Below are 19,146 nucleotides of genomic sequence, written 5' to 3'. Positions count from 1 at the left end.
ACATGGAGGATATTTGAAGTGTGTGCTGTACTTCAAAGGCTGTTGTAATACTGTTGATTAACATGACTGATCTGGTTTTGGGCTGATCTTCAAAATCCTTAATTCTTTCAAACAGGTGAAGAGAAACCAAGGGATCAGCTGCTGACTTAGGGGCCAGGTACAGCTCAGCTGTGGTTTCTGTGGCATTACCTTGAGGGATGGCTGTGCTAATGGGGAGGCATCTGTGTGAGAACTTGAGCTCAAGTGGAAACAGGTTACTATGGTACACAGCAACATACACACACCAAATTAAGTAGCAGGAGTCCCCTGTCTATGATCTAGTCTGCAAAGTATGTCATACACATCTCCTGGTTCTTGGCTGCAAGCTGTTGCCATGGGCTGTGGAAGGTTGCTAAGTTGCAGGCTGTTTACACTCTCATTCTAGACTGCAATTCCTATTTCCAAGGATTTCTTTATATCTGGATGAAAGTAGTGTTTGTTTCTTAGCAAGGATTATTTGTGTGCCAGGTAAGTGAGTTAAGGCAAGCTTGCCAAATCAGCCAAAATAAAGTTTCTTTAAAATAAAAGAGATGTGCAGTGGAAAATTTGGTAAATACACAGAACCAGGAAGATAAGCAGCAGCAATGTGTTGTATTGATGCAGCGATACAGCAACAGATTCATATATAGAAAGAAGATAAGAGAGTAGATATTCTGTATGCTGGTATATACACTTGAGCAACAGATCTGTTTTATTAGATTTAGCTGGTTATACAACCTCTTATTTTTTTGTATGTGGTATAACTGTTGGGTAGGGTGCTTTCTGATTTTTTTTTTTTGCTGACACTTTTCCTAGACCTTGAAAATAATGTGTTGATCTAAAGATAACGTCTGGATTTATTTTTTGATCCAGTTTCAGCCTAAGAAAAAGGCTTTAAGTCGTTTTTACTTTTTTTAATATAATTGGAAAAATAAATTTATTGGTAGGGTCAGTCACCAGTAAGTTTGCTTTCTTGTACTATGAGGAGCATATAATAACCACAGAGAACTGTATACTTAAATTAATAATTGTTTCTGTTCCCTTCTCTGATATAGGGCCATGGCTTGAAGGATAACATCCTTCAGTTTGTGTTTGCTTGATTTTTTAAAAAACAGTGAAGGTTTCCCTTTAGTATTCCAACCAATTTTTGTTCCAAAGGCGTTTAATCATTATACAATAAAACAGTTCTATTTCTAACTTACTTAAAATCTAGATGGACTTTTCAGCAAGACCTCATTTTTTTTAGGCTGTTTATTAAATTCCAGTCAGTTTTTGAACTAGGAACCTATTGCTTAAGGACATATTGAGAAGGAAGTTTTCTTGTCAAACTTCCTTTCCCATGGTTGCTTTTCTCACCTTTTACCCAACATCTAATGCTGTGTGTGACTTCCTGAAATGTTATTGGTCATAAATAAAACAAGTGCAATTATAAAGTCTGCATAATGAAAAGTAAGCAATTACATTTTTTTAAAATGGCCCCAGGAGTATAATATACAGGAACTTTCTATCAATCAGTAATTGCTGGGTATCTCAAGAACACTGAAACCCTGCACATGTACAGAGGGTGCATGAGACTGGACACAGTTATTGGGATCTGTGAGCGTCGGCTTTTGAAAGTAGAAGGATTATTTAAGTCTTCAAAGAAAAAAAGCAGGCACATTGTTCCACTTAAAAGTTAGTCTGTCATATTGCACATAAGTTTTGGGTCAGATTGCATCCTCTTAACTGATGAACTAAAGTTTTGCTATTCTGTAAAGTCAAGTATTTGTTTTTACAGAGTCTTGTTTCTAAACAGCTGAAACACTTCCTTTTTCCCTTGCATGGATATGTAATAGGCTGGTTTCAAAAATGAAGCTTACAGTGAGTTAATATTGTAGTGATTACTGCTACACACTATTTTTCACTCAAGAAGTTCCAGGTACTTTGATCTCCAAGTAAGCACCTGACCTCTCTCCTCCCTTTGTGCCAGCCAGAAGAGCCATGTTCCTGCTAGGGCTACCAGAACTCTGAGTTAACTTGGGTCACAGCATTGCAGTGCAAATGCCCCACAGATGACCTGGAGCATTCCTCCAAAAACTGTGTGGCTCACTCTGGGCTGGAAAGGAGCAATGTGCCGGTGCCGGACTAGTCTGCAATATTAATTGATTTCTAGACATGGATGAGGCTGATTGGACATCCTGAAAGAGCCCCATGCTGAAATATGTTGGGACTTTTTCCATCTCCCAAGGCATATGAGGCTGGGGAGGATGCAGGCAGCTTAATTGGATGTTGGTAAAAGAAACCTACCAGATCAGTTATTCTTGTATGTATTTCTGTAATGTTTACTGTAATGTTACTGCATGTTTATACTGCCAAGTTACTTCTAAAAATAACAAACTTTTTAAAAAATATGCTACACAACCCCCCATGCAAAAGTGGAAACCAACTCCTGTAGGGTCCTGCCTATTGTTGCAGAATAATTTTCCAACACAATTCCTAAAATGGTCAATCATGACAGAACTTCTGTAGCTTAGTCTTCATAAAAGGTCACTCCTAGCAATAAGCAGCTAAAATGGTTCACTCAGTTATCACTGCTCTGACACAGCTCAACTTAAAACTAAAAATTATGGATAGCAGTGCTTATCTGTTAAAAAGTTCTTTAATTCTTAGTCTTCTTTCAGTCTTCAGTCTATAGAGGTATTTTGTAGCTGCTGTAACTGCTGTATTGTCAAATTAGAAATATTGGTGAGTTCATAGTTCTATCAGAATTGATATAAGAGGGACAGAATTCCTCTTAGAATTGGTTAGAATTCAATTAGAAGGCCTGGGTCCATAGACTGATTAGATTAATCAACATAATCAATTTACACTTAAACCAGTAGTCTTAAATTATTTGCACTAGAATAGGGTTTCTTTTATAGGGTTTCTCTTATTTGGCTCAATCTCTTTGAAGAAATACAGGCTGTCTATAAATTTTTCAGCGATGAACATTTCACCCAAATCACTAATACATCTAAATTAGCTTATCACATAATATAAACGTTTGCCTTTTTACAAGCAAGACTGCTTACCATGTGCTGCTTTTCTCTTTTCTATAATTAGCAGAAACATTTGGATATTGCAATAACACTTTCTCTGTATCTTTACAAGAAAGAAAATGACCTAAAAAGGGAAGAAAGGCAAGTCTAGGACGGAGCACTGCTAATCTAAACATCACCCACAACTTGCAATCAGGGACACCCCCTCCCTTCACCAACCAGATCTTTCTGTATTTGTGTTTTGTTTCTGTTATTCAAACTCTCTCCCTTCACTACAGATTTCCCTACTTGGAAATATTATCATCTGAGTTCACTGTACAGCAATAACAGATAAAGCTGTTCCAAGCTGCAAACTGGGCTATGAGATAGAAGTTTGGAATCGGTAAAGAACACGTACACTGCAGACACAGGCTCCCCCAACGTGGAACTACTAAGTTCATCTGTCATTTTAGTAGTGTTCACATTGATCAGATAACTGTGTGCTGTCTCTATACATAGTAGACACTTTTCAAATAAAATTGTGAAGAAATATATGACTTTCCACTTGGAAAGCTGAATTTTGAACTGCTCTATACTGTCAAAATTCTCAACTGCTGTCTTTACTAAAATTTCAACCAGCAGTAATTTGTGCAAGTTTTCTGACTGTAACTAATGGTTTAAAACTCTTGGCTTCATACAAATACCATGACAATTTTATCCCTGAAAGAGACCCTATAAGAAATTAGACTTCTGCAGAAAGTTAGAACTGTGATTCTGCAAAAGTTGAATGCTCAGCAAGTGAAAATGCCTTTAAATGTTTTATACATGTCTGCAAATAAAGTCATAGCTCCAATTTTTGGACATTCAGACTTTTCCTTAGGATCCTTTAAATACAGCCATTAGGCAGAAACATGAAGACATAACTAATGGTTGGTTAATGTTAAGTTGGTACACAGCCTCGGTGAGTCCTCCTGTGAGATCCCCACCACCTGCACAAATTTTGGATAATAAACCAGCTAATTAGCTGGAAATTACATAAGGCTACTACATATTGGTACAATTTAGGTGAAATCCATGAAGAAATTGATTTTTTCAGAAACTCTGGTCTCTTGCATTCCTTTTTGCACACTAATGCTGTGTAAAAATAAGCTTTTTTTTTTTTCATAAAATTCTTCCCTTTTTGCCAGTTAGAATCAGCTTTAGCAAATGCCTGGGATGGTAGCAGCAACAATAAACTGAAGGCTTTAAAATAAACTTGGCACAAAGCCTCACTGTGTTGCTAGTTCACCGTTCCATCTGAGGTCAATCAAGGCTTCCACTCAGCAAGTGGCTGCTGTAAGTTAAGTACACCGAGAGATCCCAAACAACTGTGAGGGGCACAAATGTGCAGTGTTTATTATTACAGTGCAGGCAGACCACTAAAGTGATCGTTTGTTCCCACAGGAATCAGCAACTCACAGCAGTTTTTGTGACAGTTAAAAACAACTTGATTATTAGGGTTTTGCCCCTTAGTGCCAAAGCTTTGTGATGGGAACTGTAAGGCTTGCCAAGCTGGAATGAGGACTTACTATAGTGGAAAAAAAAAAAAAAAAGGCAAATAGTCATGTTTAATTTTGGTTGTAAAAGATGACTGGATTATAGAGAGAGCTTGGTGTTGAGGACTGTAGGGGAAGAGCACTGGTGATGCAGTACTAGAATAACAGGTCATTTTGGCAAAGGAAACTATTGTTAATTCCTTAAGAGGCTTAGGATGACACTTAAAACTAAATTTAGGGTTATAGCAATGGCTCAGCTGAGGAAGTACTTCATCAACTCCTTCAATCCCAGATACTAACAGTGAATGGAACTCCTCCCCACCTCCTCTGCCTTTACTCCAGCTGAAATTCTGAAATTTGAGTTTAGAAGATGACAAATCATAGACAATGCAAATCTAACGGGAAAAACCCCCATACATTTGCCTTTGATTCTTGACCTTAAAAACAAACCTTAGAGTACCTTTAGCTCCTCAGTCTCAGATCTAATGCTAATAAATTTTATCCTGTCTACAGCCCCTACTCACCCTGTAACTTCACCAATGTAAACTGCTCTGTTGTTCCCACTATCTCCAGCTGTGGGATGTCCCAAGCCAATCTACATTTCTGGTTTTTATCTCAGTCTTGCAGGACCCATCAATAGATCTGGTTTTTCAGGCCTTCTTGTTGATCTCTCAACCTAACTCAAATCTGCACTAGGGCTTTTGAGGAAACCGCAGGAAATCAAACTGGTCGCTTTATGTCATCTTTAACCTTAAACTAGCACACAGTATTGAGTGGCACAAAATGGATTAAGGCAGGTCCTGGAGAAGAAATGGACTGAATTATTTTTAAAGATACTACTTGACGCATCAGAGTCTACAGAACAATTTTTTATTGTTCCACAAGGCTTACAGGTGTAAGATGAGGAGTCAATATTTAGAGGAATAAAGCAGTTCGGATTTGTCCAAAGATGGATGTTTCTGGTCTCTCTTTACACTGGGACTTAGACAACAGCCAGGAACTAAACTATCAGTCAGATATACCATTGGATCCTGCAGTTTCTTAGCAGAGACTGTGACTGGAAGGAACAGAAGCATATGGTTTTATGTAGACACAGCATGCTATGGTGGTTTTAGGACTCCTGTCATGCTTCAGCTTTAGGATAAAACCCCAAAGCTGTTACATTCTGTCTCATCCACGCTGGTGAAATGAAGGTGTATGATGAAGATATAGATATTTGAAAGACAATTTTGAGAAGGGATATGAGTAGCTTGACTCTAAGGTTGAGCAAAAACAAAGATTAAAATGTACTGCACTGTTCCACAAAGGCAGTGAAGTGAAGTGAAGTGAAGCCAGCAGAAATGGAGGACAGCGAGAATTCCATTCGCTTTGGTTACATCTGGAAAAACCGTGGAATATCACTTACACAAGTTCAGTGAGTATCAGTGAAAATTGGCTAAAGTACTCTTAAAAATAAATCTGGCAGCACATACACTTCAGTGTCATCACCCCTGAATAAAGGAAACAAACAGCCATCTTTTCAGGCAGGATTTCTTTTGACTCATTGAAAGACCTTGATCCCGTTCCCAGAACTTGACCTAAATAAAGTTACCGCTCTGTTTCTGTCCTTAAAAGCTTCTGGAATGAGTGTATTCAAGCAGGGACCGCCCCGTAAATGCTTGGACTACATCCTCTTTCTCAGTGTTTTTAAGTCCCGAGTACTGCTACACGTAGGAGTTGCCGAATTTTCCCCTTCTGGCTGTAAATAGAACCCGTGCAGTGAACTCCAGATTTCTTTTAAAAACCTTCTAACCTTCCTCAGTATTTCACATTTCCCACCACGACTGGCTGGCTATGAGCAGGAAAGACACAAACATCATTAACACTAAAGCGTTATGTGCAGCCAGTCCTTGTTTGTAGTTGCACGTATGGCAGTTTTTAATGAAGTGTTTGCTGCGCTAAATTAAGCCTGGGCTCTTGGGAGGAATTGCAGTGGCTTCCTTTAAGGCAGCAATAATCCTTGTTAAAGTCAGCATACGTGACGCGTAGCCTTTGGCAACCGGGAGAGCCAGCGTTTAGCTGCGGAGAGGATTCTACACCCCGACTACAGGAGGCGATCGAGGGTCGGTGTTGTTTGAACTCCCAGCCGCTACTTTCGGAGGGGAAGTTCCCTCGGCTACGAGCGGCAGCCAAGCGCCCGAAACAACCGCACTGGGAACAGCCCCGACCCACGGAGCAGCCGCTCGGGCTCCGCCAAGGGGCGGCAGCGGTGTCCGGGGCAGTGTCCCGGGCAGGGGCGGTGCCCGGGGCAGTGGCAATGTCCGGGGCAGTGTCCGGGGCAAGGGCGGTGTCCGGGGCAGTGTCCGGGGCAAGGGCGGTGCCCGGGGCAGTGTCCGGGGCAGGGGCGGTGCCCGGGGCAGTGGCAGTGTCCGGGGCAGTGTCCGGGGCAAGGGCGGTGTCCGGGGCAGTGTCCGGGGCAGGGGCAGTGTCCGGGGCAGGGGCGGTGTCCGGGGCAGTGCCCGGGGCAGTGGCGGTGCCCGGGGCAGTGGCGGTGTCGGGGGCAGTGGCGGTGTCCGGGGCGGTGTCCGGGGCAGTGGCGGTGTCCGGGGCAGTGGCGGTGCCCGGGGCAGTGGCGGTGTCGGGGGCAGTGGCGGTGTCCGGCCCCCGGCGGAAGGGCGGGCCCGGGCGGCGCCCCAGCGGCGGCCCTGCTCCCGGCCGCGCTGCAGCAGTAGCAGAGCTCGTCGCTAAGGCACATTCTGTGCGCGGCAGGACGATGCTGTTCCGCTTCGGCGTGGTGCTGCCCGCCCGGGTGACGGAGGGCGGCGCGGAGCTGCTGGTGGCCGGGTCGCGGCCGGAGCTGGGCGAGTGGGACCCGCGGCGCGCCGTGCCCATGAGGAGGGCGCGGCCGAGCGCCCCGCTGCCCGCCCAGGAGCCCGCGCTGTGGCTGGCGGAGGTGGCGCTGCCGGACGAGGACGCCGCCAGCCCCTTCTGGTACAAGTTCCTGCGGCGGGAGGGCGGCCACTTCCTCTGGGAAGGTAACGGAGGGGACCCCTCGGCGTGCCCCGCAGCCCCGGCGCTGCCGGCAGGCCCTGGCTGCCGCCCGCCCCGCTGCCCCGCCTGCCTCCTGCCGCGCCGGGAGCTGCCGGTGCCCGGCACGGCGCTGCCCTGAGCCCGGCCTCCGGGCTGCGTGGCGTGACGTGGGTTCTCGCAAACAAAAATATTTTTTAACCGTGTGATGGAGTCGGGTGAATGCAGAAGGAGGTGGCTTTTCTAGGTTGGTAAAAGTTATTTGAAACAGTTTCATTCCTCCCCCCACCCCCCCTCCCCCCGCCCCCTTAATTTAGGCATCCACTGTCATGATGTTTTGTTATATTTTCTTTCTTTCCCCAGAAGCAGAGAATTCAGGATCTTCTAGTATGCGCTGTGGTGTGGGTTGTTACTTTATTTCGCTAAGGTGAAATGTCCTGATGGTATTTTCAGGCTGGTAAATTTTACTATTGTGATTTTTTTAAAGAAAAGCACAGGGAGAAGTTCAATTACGGCTTTTCCAGTCTTCCTGCTGTTTCAGTAGTACTTCCACTGTGTTTTCCTCCTGCTATGCGTTTTCAAATGCTAAATAACTCGTCAGTTTCCATGTGCTGTTCTAGTGTATTTAAGTATCTTAAATACAAAAGAACACTCAGACAATTGTCTGCTGAGTCAAGTAAAGCTCTAAATATACCTCCTGTTACTGAGGAATGGATCTGACCTAGAGAAAGGAAGACAAATCACTTGGTAATTTGTGAGGGTTTTTTTTAACTCGTAGCATAATAATCCATGTACCAAAATAACACATTGTAAAGCAGTTGCTCTTCACCCATTTTAAGAATAGGTACCGCACTTCTGAAGTGCCTCTCTGTCATGTAGACTAAAACATGCATGTTGTCATAACTGTTGCATTTGTTTGCTCTTCTTTATGCTAATAAAAGACTTCATGTTAATGCTACATTCACAGAAGTTTACATCATGGAGAACTATGTACATCATATAATAGTAACTGTTTTATTTAGCAGCTAAAACAAATAGTATATTTTTCCTCTTTTAACCATGTTTTTCTTTTCCAGAATTGCAGGAAAAGTGAATTTATGGAATAAAAATCTTTACATCTGTCCAAGGAAGCAGAATTGAGTCTCTTTTGAAGGTGCCAAGTTGTACATAATATGACAATGATACTGGTATATAAAGCAGTCCTCGTCATGCAGAATATATAAATAGTAGTAGAATTAGAAATAATTAGAATTCTAGGGAAATAATAGAGAATAACTACAGAGAATCAGCAATTGTAAGGTCGATGGTTACTGTCTGGTTTGGAAGTAGGAGGAGCTTAAATCATTGTCTGTTCCAGGGAGCACATTTAGGAAATGTAGCCACAGTAATAAACATACTGTGTTTTGGCAGATTTGCAGTTTTAGGATTAACCTGTGTGGCATTTTGTTCTTGTCATTGTGAATGCTCAGGAGTTCCAGCTCAGTGCCTAGCTCAAGTGATGGAAAGCAAGCGGGCATATCATTCAAGTGCAGAAGAGTTTTTTAATTAGTCATTCATATCAACAACTTTTTCCTCAATTGATATTTATAGGAAAGCACAAATTTGCTTAAACCTTGAAGTGTATTGTTCTTCATGTGTTACATGAAGGGAGCCTAAGGATGTTTTCCTATCCAATAACAGGAATCTTGCAGTTCTTTTTAATCTGTTTTAATGTTTTTTGGTTTTTGGTTTTTATAACTCTTGATCAGTGAAAGTTTTGGCTGTCATCTGTTTATTCTTATTAAAATCACAACTGGACAAGATAGCTCCCTTCTTAAAGAAAAGAACTTTTTTTTGTGCTAAACAAATGCTGTGCATTGTCCCTTTAGTATCCTGCATGTTTAGAATTAAAATGTGCTTTGGGAAACACTTAGCACTTGCAGAACCTCTGCAGTTTTGAAGACATGTTTATGAGGGATAGAGGAAAGTGCAGAATGATACTTGCTCTAAGTTTATAAGTTGAAGCATTCATCTGTAACCAAAGAAGTTCTAGTCCAGTTATGGATGTCAGATGTTTACACATATTGGATATTGAAATCACGTGTTGTATTTAAGAATATTACTTCATTTTTTTTTTATTGACACATGTATGTGAGAATTCCACTGGCAGTGCGTATTGTTTTTATGAAAGCACAACATCTACTGTATCATATATTTTGAGTACAAATTGCAGCCATTCCAATGCAGTGGGGAGACTGAAAGATAAAAGTGAGGGGAATTATTCCTGTGGGCTAGAAGAGTCAAGGTCACAGGCCAGTGTTCTGTGGCTTTTGGTAGGAAGCTTTCAGGCAGGGCTTGGCCTGTGCGAGATCCACTGGGCTGTTGCTTGTCCTGGAGGGAACAAGTTCCCCTCCCTGGAAGGGGGAGGTGGGAGGTGGGACTCCCCTGTGCTCCTGAAGGATCAGATACTTCCCTCTGCTGTCCCAGAGTGATGTTGCTGGGCTGCACCCAGGACCTGTCACTTAAATCCTTTGAGCGTTTCTGGCTCAGGTCACATGAGCTGTGTGGGGTTTGGGTTGGTATATGCTTACTTACTGTGAAAGCTGAAGCCTGCTATCCAGGAGGGTTTGTGATATGCTGTGGTGTATGTGGAAACAGGTTGGTTATGCTGAGGTTTAGAATCTGGGATAGGTTTAGAAAAAAACCTAAATTCATGTATGTACCTTTTTTCCCCCCCAGCTGCAGCTGTGTCTGTGTACTTTGTTTTTGATGTTGATTCTTCAAAACTGGACTTAACATCTCTCAGCTTGGAAACTAAAAGTATTTTGTGCCTACTGTTGAAACTAAATAAATGCAAGATGAAACTTATGCTTGAATTTGTTTTTGTGCATTTATGATGGAATACTCATCTGTGCCCTTATCCCCTTTCATCTAAATAAACTGTAGGTACTAATCAAGAAACATGCTGCATAAAAGGACAGGGAATTTACTAGAGGTATGCCCTAAACTGTACTTTGAGATGATGGAATACAATCTGCTGACACTTTATATTTTTGGGAAGGGGAAAAATAAATTATATAAAAACCTACACAAGCTTGTACATACATAAGCTTGTATTGTAAAATGTTGATCCTTTGTTGCCCAGAGAAATTGTGGATTCCCCTTCTTTGAAGTGTTGAAGGCCAGGTTGGATGGGGCCCTGAGCAACCTGGTCTACTGAAACATGTCCCTGCCTGAGGAGGAGGTGGGAGGCTTGGAACTGGATGATCTTTAAGGCCACTTCCAACCCAAACCATTTTGTTACTCTCTGATTTTCGTGTAGTTCTTAATTTGGTGTAGATGGAGCTTGCTTGAAGCTTGGCAGGTACAGTATCACCAGTGAAAGCTCAAAAGCAGGGTCAGCTGATAGTCTAGTAATTTGTTCAGGTGAGCAGAGCCTTAATCCTTCAAAAAAACCCCATCTCTAGTTTTTTGGGGAGGGAGGAGGAGAGAAAAGGAGGTGTATTATTTGCAAGACAATACAATACAGTGCAATTTAGAAGCAATTATGTTATTCAGCCTGTGTTATCTTGGCCTTCCATTTCCAGTTCACGTTTGTGTGAGCCTGTTTGTATAAACCAAAAGGTTGGTACATTTATGGAGTAGTAAAGGTATTCACATCATTGTAATACAATCAGAAGTAAATTCTGATCATAGGTTTCAAGGGTTGAGCACCTGATTTATTGAAAACATCAGTGATAATAAAGCACATTAAAATTTCATTTTTAAAGTGTGTTGAAACTTAAAGCAAACTGACTTTTGGCCTCAGCCCTTTGAACAAAACAGGTATAATTTCTTAATTTAAAGGAGGAGATTATTTCAAGGCTGTATGAGAAGGTAAGGTCTGTTTGCCATTTGCAATGGAGAGATTGTAACAGAATAAGAAATACTTGGGGCTAAGCCTTACCAGGATACGGAAAGTAAATATTCTTTTGAGGCCATTCCAAGAAGTACAGTTGGATACAATACTGATTTCTGTCACTGAGATCCATTTTTTCCTCCTTTTTTTCTCCAAAGCTAATCTGCAGATCCCTGTAGATCTGTAGCAGATAGCAGTTCCATTATTAAAAACAAACAAACAAAATAAAACCAAAAAAACCCAGCAAACCCTGAGGAGTTAAATTTCTTCCTGGCTCTTTTAATGCAGATATTTCATGTAGTGCTGTTCCCACTGGGTGGTGCCATATTCCCTGTGTATAGCCACAGTGGCTGCCTAGCGCCTTGCAGCTACTTGCATGTTTCATTAGTATTTAGTGTCATCTGTTCTGCTTTTGAAAATAATCCGGTGTTTTACTTATTTTTCCAATCCCAGTCTTGTTCTGAAGTAAGAGGTGACTATAAATGAATATAAAGCACAAGTTATGTGATAGTTGAATAACTGTGCGTCATAGGCATTTCATTCCTGCAATGCTGTACTTTCTGGACAGTGCTAGATACATTAACACCTTTCAGATGTGACAAAACTTAACAGGTAAAAGTGGATGACTGAATTCTTCCACACAATAATTCTTTAAGGAATGGAAAGAAACTTTGGTTACAAAGTGCAATAGCTCCTGGTCCTGGTGTTTTGTTCTTCAACCCCCTCAAGATATGCATATAGCATGCATTTTGGTGCAATTAAATGGCAGCAAGATTCTCATTGCTTTCTACCTGCTTGTCAGCATTAACCAGCTTATACTCAGCAGACAACCAGACATCACTAAGACAATGTAGAGTGGCCTATGTGAAACGGAAAATTACAAAAATAATAATAAAAAATACATATACTTGGCATTCCTCTGGGTTTGACAGGCATGTATCTTTTCCTACCCACAGAGATGGTCAGTGGCCAGTTCTGATTTCTGTGAAAGTCTAGTTAAAGCCTTTGTGGTTATAATGGCAATTTACTATAAATGCATTGTTTATGCAGATCCTGTATTTACCATTTTTCCTGTCCCTCACCTCCAAGTGGTAGTAGCATGCAATAGGGCTCAACAACTTCTTTTCAACGGCAAGAAACAGGGAGAAGTGATAAGTAACTGGGCTGATAATTTAGTTAAGGTTGCCATGGTTGCTATTTTGATGTAGCTCATTTCCTGCCTATTATTCTGGTATGATAGGAAGTAGTAATCAGTAGTAAGTACAGTAGAGAGTGTCAAAGCAAATGGGAAGACAGTATTAGATTATACATTTTGTTGCTATCAGCTGTTATTCTCTCTGTATTTCCTTTAGTCTTATTTCTACCATCCGTCAGAAAAGAAACTGTCTTTTATATGAGGAAAATTTCCTTTTACTTGCTTTTCTCTGTCTTCATCTCCATCATTAAACGAGGCATTTGGTTAAAATCTCTTAGTATGGTAGAAATTCCCACTGAAAAACACCTGGGCCTGAGCAGACCTAGAGAGGGAAATAAAACATGTTTTTGAAAGGTGCCTTTGAAAATTCTGATTTTCTTATATCTAATTTAAAAAAAGAAAAAGAAAAAAAAAGCCTTGGTGATTAACAGCATTACGTGTTGAGAATGGCTTTCTTGTAAACTATTTCATGTTAATTCTGGCATAATTTCAAAATACAATTCCATCAAAGAATTTTCTTAGGAAATATAAATAGACTAAAAAGTCTTAAATTCAGCCTGGATTTTAATAGAATTAAAATTTGTTTCCATGGTTCTATGTACCAGCTCTACCAAAAGGGAAGTTGGAACACTCTGCTTTAAGTCTGGTTCAATATAAATATGGTGTATGATGCAAAAGTTTTTCTTCTTTTTGGGTCTCTCTTCTTGGCTTGTAAATGCGAGGAAACATTTCTGAAATTCAAACCAGTTAAGGAGTTACTGGACTAGGTGTTGCAAATTAACAAATTTTTCTTACATTAAGACTAGATATTTAAGTAATACAATGAATTCATCTACTAATTACAGAATATAAGGGGAAGATGGTTTACTGACAGCAGAAAAAAATAACATTAAAAATAAAAATATGCTTTTCTTAGGCATATGAGTAAGGCTTCGTACATGCCATACAGAATTGGAGCTAGTTGTCAGAGCTGTGAAAACAAAGGGCTGCTACTGAGACTTGAGGAAGGTGGGACTCCAGAGCCTGTGGCCGACTCAAACTCTCAAAAACTTGACCTCGCTCAGTTCCAATGAGGAAAATTCAGCCTCTGATTTTTTAGCGATCAATAGCAATTCAGTCTTGGCAAGATTGAGACAGGTCGTATTTCAAAACATCAGAGATTGAATTTTGTTCACAGGCAGCAGGGAGACTTTTGTGACAGAATCTGGTGTGAAGGGTAAGTAAATTTGAATATTGTAAGTGTACTGAAGGAAGTTCAGTTGTTTGAATGATAGCAAGAGTGCAGTAGCACATTCAGATAACTGAGAATTGTATCCAGAACAGGACTTTAGACTTTTCTTTGTTGTAATTTTGGTATAAAAGGTGAGGAAGCTAGCAAAAACTTATTCTTTCAAATGCTTTATTTTGGAGATTTTTTTTTCTTTCCTTCCTGTTCTAATACTACTGTTTTTTTAAAAAAGTCTTTTATTCCTTGACCCTTCCCTGTTTATCTGCCCCAAGAGTGCTTATAATATTAAACTCTTCCAGGGGAATTTCCAAGCATGAACTTAAGATACTCATTTACCTTGTTAAAGGACCTCATTTGATACCACAAATGGAATTACTTAAAATATTTAGACATCGTTTAAATTTTGAATTTACACCTAAAGTATGCTGGTTCATGCAAAATTTATGATAAAGATTATAGGAGTTAGTCTGTGCTCCAACTGATTTGTGAGTAGGTGATCTGAAAATTGCCTTGCTGCTTGTGTTTTGGATTGGTTAATTAGTTAATGTGTTTCTCTGAGGTTATCTAAGTAGCCTTGCGATTTTTAAAGACGTAGCAGTGAACTGAGAAACACCCTCACCTTACTGGGGTTTGGAGGTTTGGAAGTTGCATATGTTTTAGGGTCAGGCTAAGGCAGGGATGAGATACCCAGCACCTTTATGGCTGCTGTTGTGCCCTGGAGTTCCTGCGTACCTTCCCTTACGCAACACAAACTAGAAAACATTAGAACTTTGAGCAAGGTGTGCAACAAGCTGGTAACTGGGAGAGCAGTGGCTGAACAGAGCTTTTGCTGCAAAGAGTTCTGCAGAGACAGTAGGAGAGGCAATCTTATCTTTTTCATTTATTCATGTGTTTTTTGTTCACCACTCAACGGTAATAAGGAATTTCATTGACCCATATTTTGTTTGTTATCTTTTAAGATCAAGCTGGTAATTTCTCCACTCTGACTCTTTTGTACAATCTATGTGCAATTCTCTTTTGTGTTAAGACAAGCCTGTGCTGTTGGCAGACTGCTGGATAATATTTCTTTCATCCCTGCAGTACAGCTGTAATAAAATAGTAACTGCGGGTTTTTCTTTGTGTTTTGTGGTTGTGCCTCATTAGATTGAATTTCAGAACCTCCTCATCTAGTCTCTGCTTACTTTCTTCCAGATCTCTTCTAGATCTTTGCACATCTTGTGTTATTTCCCATATCTTGATCAGGTTTTCACAGAATCACAGAATCAATCAGGTTGCCAGGGACCACAGTGAGTCATCTGGTCCAACTTCCCTGCTCAAGGAGGATCGAAACCAAAGTTTTTCTTTGCTTCATTCTGGTCTCCTCCTTTTACCAGTGCCATTTATCAGTTATACAGAGATCTTTGGGTTTATTCTTTCATTTAATTATTTGTACAGCCACTTCTTATGCTCCTTTGATCATCCTTCATATACATTAAACAAGGAGCCATAAGCTGCAGTCATGCAAATTTTGAAAGAGCCCTCTGTGAGGCCTGAGCTGTAGCAGGGCTACTTGGTTGCTTTGCTCTCCAGACGTTCCTTACATCAGTGGATTCTGTGCAAAACCATCTGCAATACAAAGCAACAAGTGCAAAAGCAATGAAGGCCTTTATCATTTAATGCCTAGAAACTTATTTTAATCTTTCTTTTTCAGATGAGCATTTTTTGCTGTGAAGAATCACAGAGATGAGTTTTAAATTTAAAAAAAGAGACCTTGTTAAAGGAAAAAAATGCTAACCTAGAAGTTAAACTAGGATCTGTATATTCTAATAAACTCTTCCAAAAAGCTTTTCGTCTTTAATTAGGAAAACCAACATGATCAATAAACAGGAAGATCAGTACTGTTCAGATATTTAACTTACCCCTTTTTATGGTTGAATTTTGCATGTTTTCAGATGATTGTGTATTTGCTTCCCAGTGATTAATTAAATAAATTAATTAATTAAATTAATTTATGTTTTGCCACTTGGAATATGAATAAAAACAAGATGAAGAAAAGTACTGATTTAGAAATGGGTTTAGCTGTAAAACCATGTATTTGCTGTTGTTAGCCCTTTCTCAAAGGACATTTGTGTTTGTTTTCCTTTTTTCAAAGATGAGCAGGTCAATGGAACATTTGATGTTCTTGGCTTTACTATTGTCTTTAAGAACAGAAAAGTTGAAATACTATAAAAATTGCATTGTTGTCTTATGGCATCCAAAAGATGGTGGATTTCCTGTGACAGTTGTGCTAGCAGAAGCATGATGAGGACTGATAACAATTTTTCTCATTTTGAAACTTACTTGTTAAATGCATATTGTGAAGCAAACTGTGGTGTGAAGCACCTGTGTAATCATGTGGATATTATCTGGGTAGTGAAACCTGATCTTTTTTGGTAATTGCAGATTTTCATAATTCTCTTAAGAAGTATAGTGAATTCAGCTTTCTGGACACAGTCCACCTTTATCACACTGTTCCTTAAATTAGTATTTACTGAAGGTAATAGCACTCTCTCCTTTCTGTATGAAGCTATATCATATGTGAGTAAATATCTGTATGTTGAAAATATGTTGATGTACATTCTGTTGCACAGATGTCTTATTTTAGTAGGAAGGTTGTTTAATTCATAGGCCAGTGTATTACATAAGGAGTAGTAAATAGCTATTCATATTTCTCATAGAATATTATATGAATTCTACTGTTAACCTGATTATTTAAGGCAGACCAGAACCATACCTCTGAGATTCATGTTTGACTGTAGGCCACAGCGGGAAGGCTGAGGCTGAGTGGTGCAGAAAAATCAACAGTGATAAATATTGATTACAGAAGAAGGTGTTTCAGTATGAGATTTGACCAAATCTGTTTGAGGGAACAAATAAAATAAGCATCTCATGCCAACTTACTCTTGGCCCCATTTCTGTATGTGGTTGTAGGCTATTTAAGGGAATTAATGGTGGTGAAGGTGATAAGGTTACAAGGCAAGGAGGTTGCAGCACTTAAGAAGGCAGAGAGAAGGAGGAAGGTCACAGAGAAGGAAAAAAGGCGAAAAAGGGACAAGAATTAAAGCTGGAGAAGGAGAAGGATGATGAACTCTAAAACTGGCAGGTGGCAGAAGTGCACGCACCTCAAGCAGCAGCAAGTGGAAATGGGGCAGTAGGAAGCACACGCTGGGTACCTGCATAGGAACTACAGGGCTGGGAGCGCAAAAAAGCCAGAGATCCTGGGAACAAAACTGCCAGGGTGGAGTGAGGGCTGGCAATTCCCCGGGGCCTGCAGGGACACCCCGTGGGACTGGCAGTCAGGAGCAGGCAGCCAGGGGCACAGGGGCAGCCCCAGCCCCGAGCGTCAGGCATCTCCCTGGGGAAAGGCTGAGGCTGGGACAGGTCATGGGTCTGTGGGCACGTGGGGGTCAGGATCAGACACAGCCTCCTGATGGCAGGACATGGCCACGGGGATGTGCATTGCTACCAACAGTTCTTGGAGAGTAGAATGTGGAAGGCAAGATGTGGTGTTTGTGGCTGTATTTTGCTGAATGCATGAAGTCATTAATTACATGTCATAAACATTGGTGTGTAGCTGTTGTATTTGTTGATGTATGCTGTTGTCTTCTCATATTGTTTAAAAGTGGTAAGAATATGTAAACAATTAGAAATGTGAGATAAAAATATAGTGGTAGGATTTGTAGTTTCTGAAACTGTACTGATCTTGCTTACTTTATTTATAATCAAAATAGTCAAAAACTATGTGATGCATAATTGCTCAGCAGTGTGAAAGAGAAAATAGCTTTCTGCCTCATATTTTATTTTTCATTTTGGTAAATAATAATGTTTCCCAATTATGATAAAATGGCCTGCATGTCATCTGGAAAAAAGGAGATGGTTTGAGCTTTCCTCTTAAATGTTATTCTTACTCTCTAATCATTGCATTAATACATCTCCCAAAATGCTCTCGCTCTAGCACATTTCCCTAACTATGGTGCTTGAAAACTGGTCATGCATCTGCATGCAATGTGAAATTGAAGATATTCCTTTGGGCATAATTTTTCTCAGAAATGTTTTAACGTCATTAATAATGTATAAGTGTAACAGGCTTAAGCAAGCCACAGACTAGGTCACTTCTGATCTGCACGATAATTATTCCTATGTGGCAATTAGTATTACAATAAGTATGTAAAAATGGTGGTGGTAGGGGAGAATGTACATTTATTGTATTTTTAGAGGCTGGACAACCTTTTGATTGATGACATGACCCATTTCAATTCAAGTTGCTTACTCTGGCATGCTATTAAAAACTGGTTTTCTGACTGACTAAAGCTCACACTACTGCTGTAAGAGAAGAAGAGGTAATAAATATTAGTGGAAAATTCTAAGAGAAAGAATCTTACTTTAAACTAGGTCATTTAAGGTAGTTGTGGTCATTCCCCATTGCAATTGTGACCATCTTTCTGTGGGTCACTTTAGGCAATTTCTACTGTGTATGAACAGACTCTCAAAGTGAGACATGCATTTGAAGACAACAAAATGAGTGTTTATTGGTCAGCAAACATAAAGATAGATAAGAGTTTAATGAACTCCTTGGCAAGATATCCATATGTGTCTGGTCTGCAGCAGGAATCTGAAGAGTCTCTGCTGGCCAGGCAGCTGTGAATGAGGTGGAAGAGGGCCACCCTTCTTTGCCCTTTTAAACAAGTCTGCCTTGTTTCTAGGTTGCTGTCTGCCACCTTCTTTGGGCTTTGATGCCTTTCCACATTGATGCTTTTCCTCTTGAATCCTTAAGTTGGTATCAAATCCTATGTTAGCAGTGCTACCCTTTTTTGTGGTTGTCTGTGGCATGGCTGTCCTTTGAACTTTCACTGTGGTCTTTCCCATATCTTGGTAACTGCCTTAGAATCAGCCTGAACCAAGGTCAGGCTGCCATGGCATGTCTGAGACACAGCAAGACTGATACCCTGGAGAGAGGTCACTGAGCAAGAATATTAAACACTGAGGTCACATACTGTGAGACATGAAGTGAGAAACTTAAATGACATTAATTATTCCTTAAATTTTAAGTGATTTAAGAGTTTTTTAATATTGTGAGGATTTTAAAATAAATAATTAAAATAATTTTTTAAAAATAATCTACACAATTTTATTTTAATGCTGAACATTTACTTTGTGGCAGTGCTGCTCTTGCCACTACTTCAGTTGTTGGTAATGCAGTTTGAAGAAGCAGGGAGCACCACTCCTGGCCTTGAATGCTCAGTTCAAATCTCCCCACAGGTTTTTTGGAAGAT

At 40.4% G+C, this 19,146-nt stretch overlaps 1 protein-coding gene across 2 annotated transcripts in view; it reads left to right on the top strand.

Annotated features, from left to right (window-relative positions):
• Positions 1-6,998: 6,998 nt before the first annotated feature.
• Positions 6,999-19,146, top strand: part of EPM2A (EPM2A glucan phosphatase, laforin) — a 35,822-nt gene continuing 23,674 nt past the window's right edge. The window contains exon 1 of one of the 2 annotated variants that reach the window (XM_063390328.1): positions 6,999-7,563. In XM_063390328.1, coding sequence (XP_063246398.1) covers positions 7,302-7,563 — 262 coding nt within the window. In that variant the 5' untranslated portion in view covers positions 6,999-7,301. Of the gene's footprint in view, positions 7,564-7,639; positions 7,803-19,146 lie in introns of those variants that run through there. The other variant, XM_063390329.1, reaches the window with a different exon arrangement.

This window comes from Prinia subflava, chromosome 2 (genome assembly GCF_021018805.1).
Source record: "Prinia subflava isolate CZ2003 ecotype Zambia chromosome 2, Cam_Psub_1.2, whole genome shotgun sequence".
Taxonomy (NCBI): Eukaryota; Metazoa; Chordata; class Aves; order Passeriformes; family Cisticolidae; genus Prinia; species Prinia subflava.
The sequence above is the reverse complement of the archived record's forward strand: the minus strand, read 5'-3'. Positions and strand labels throughout refer to the sequence as shown.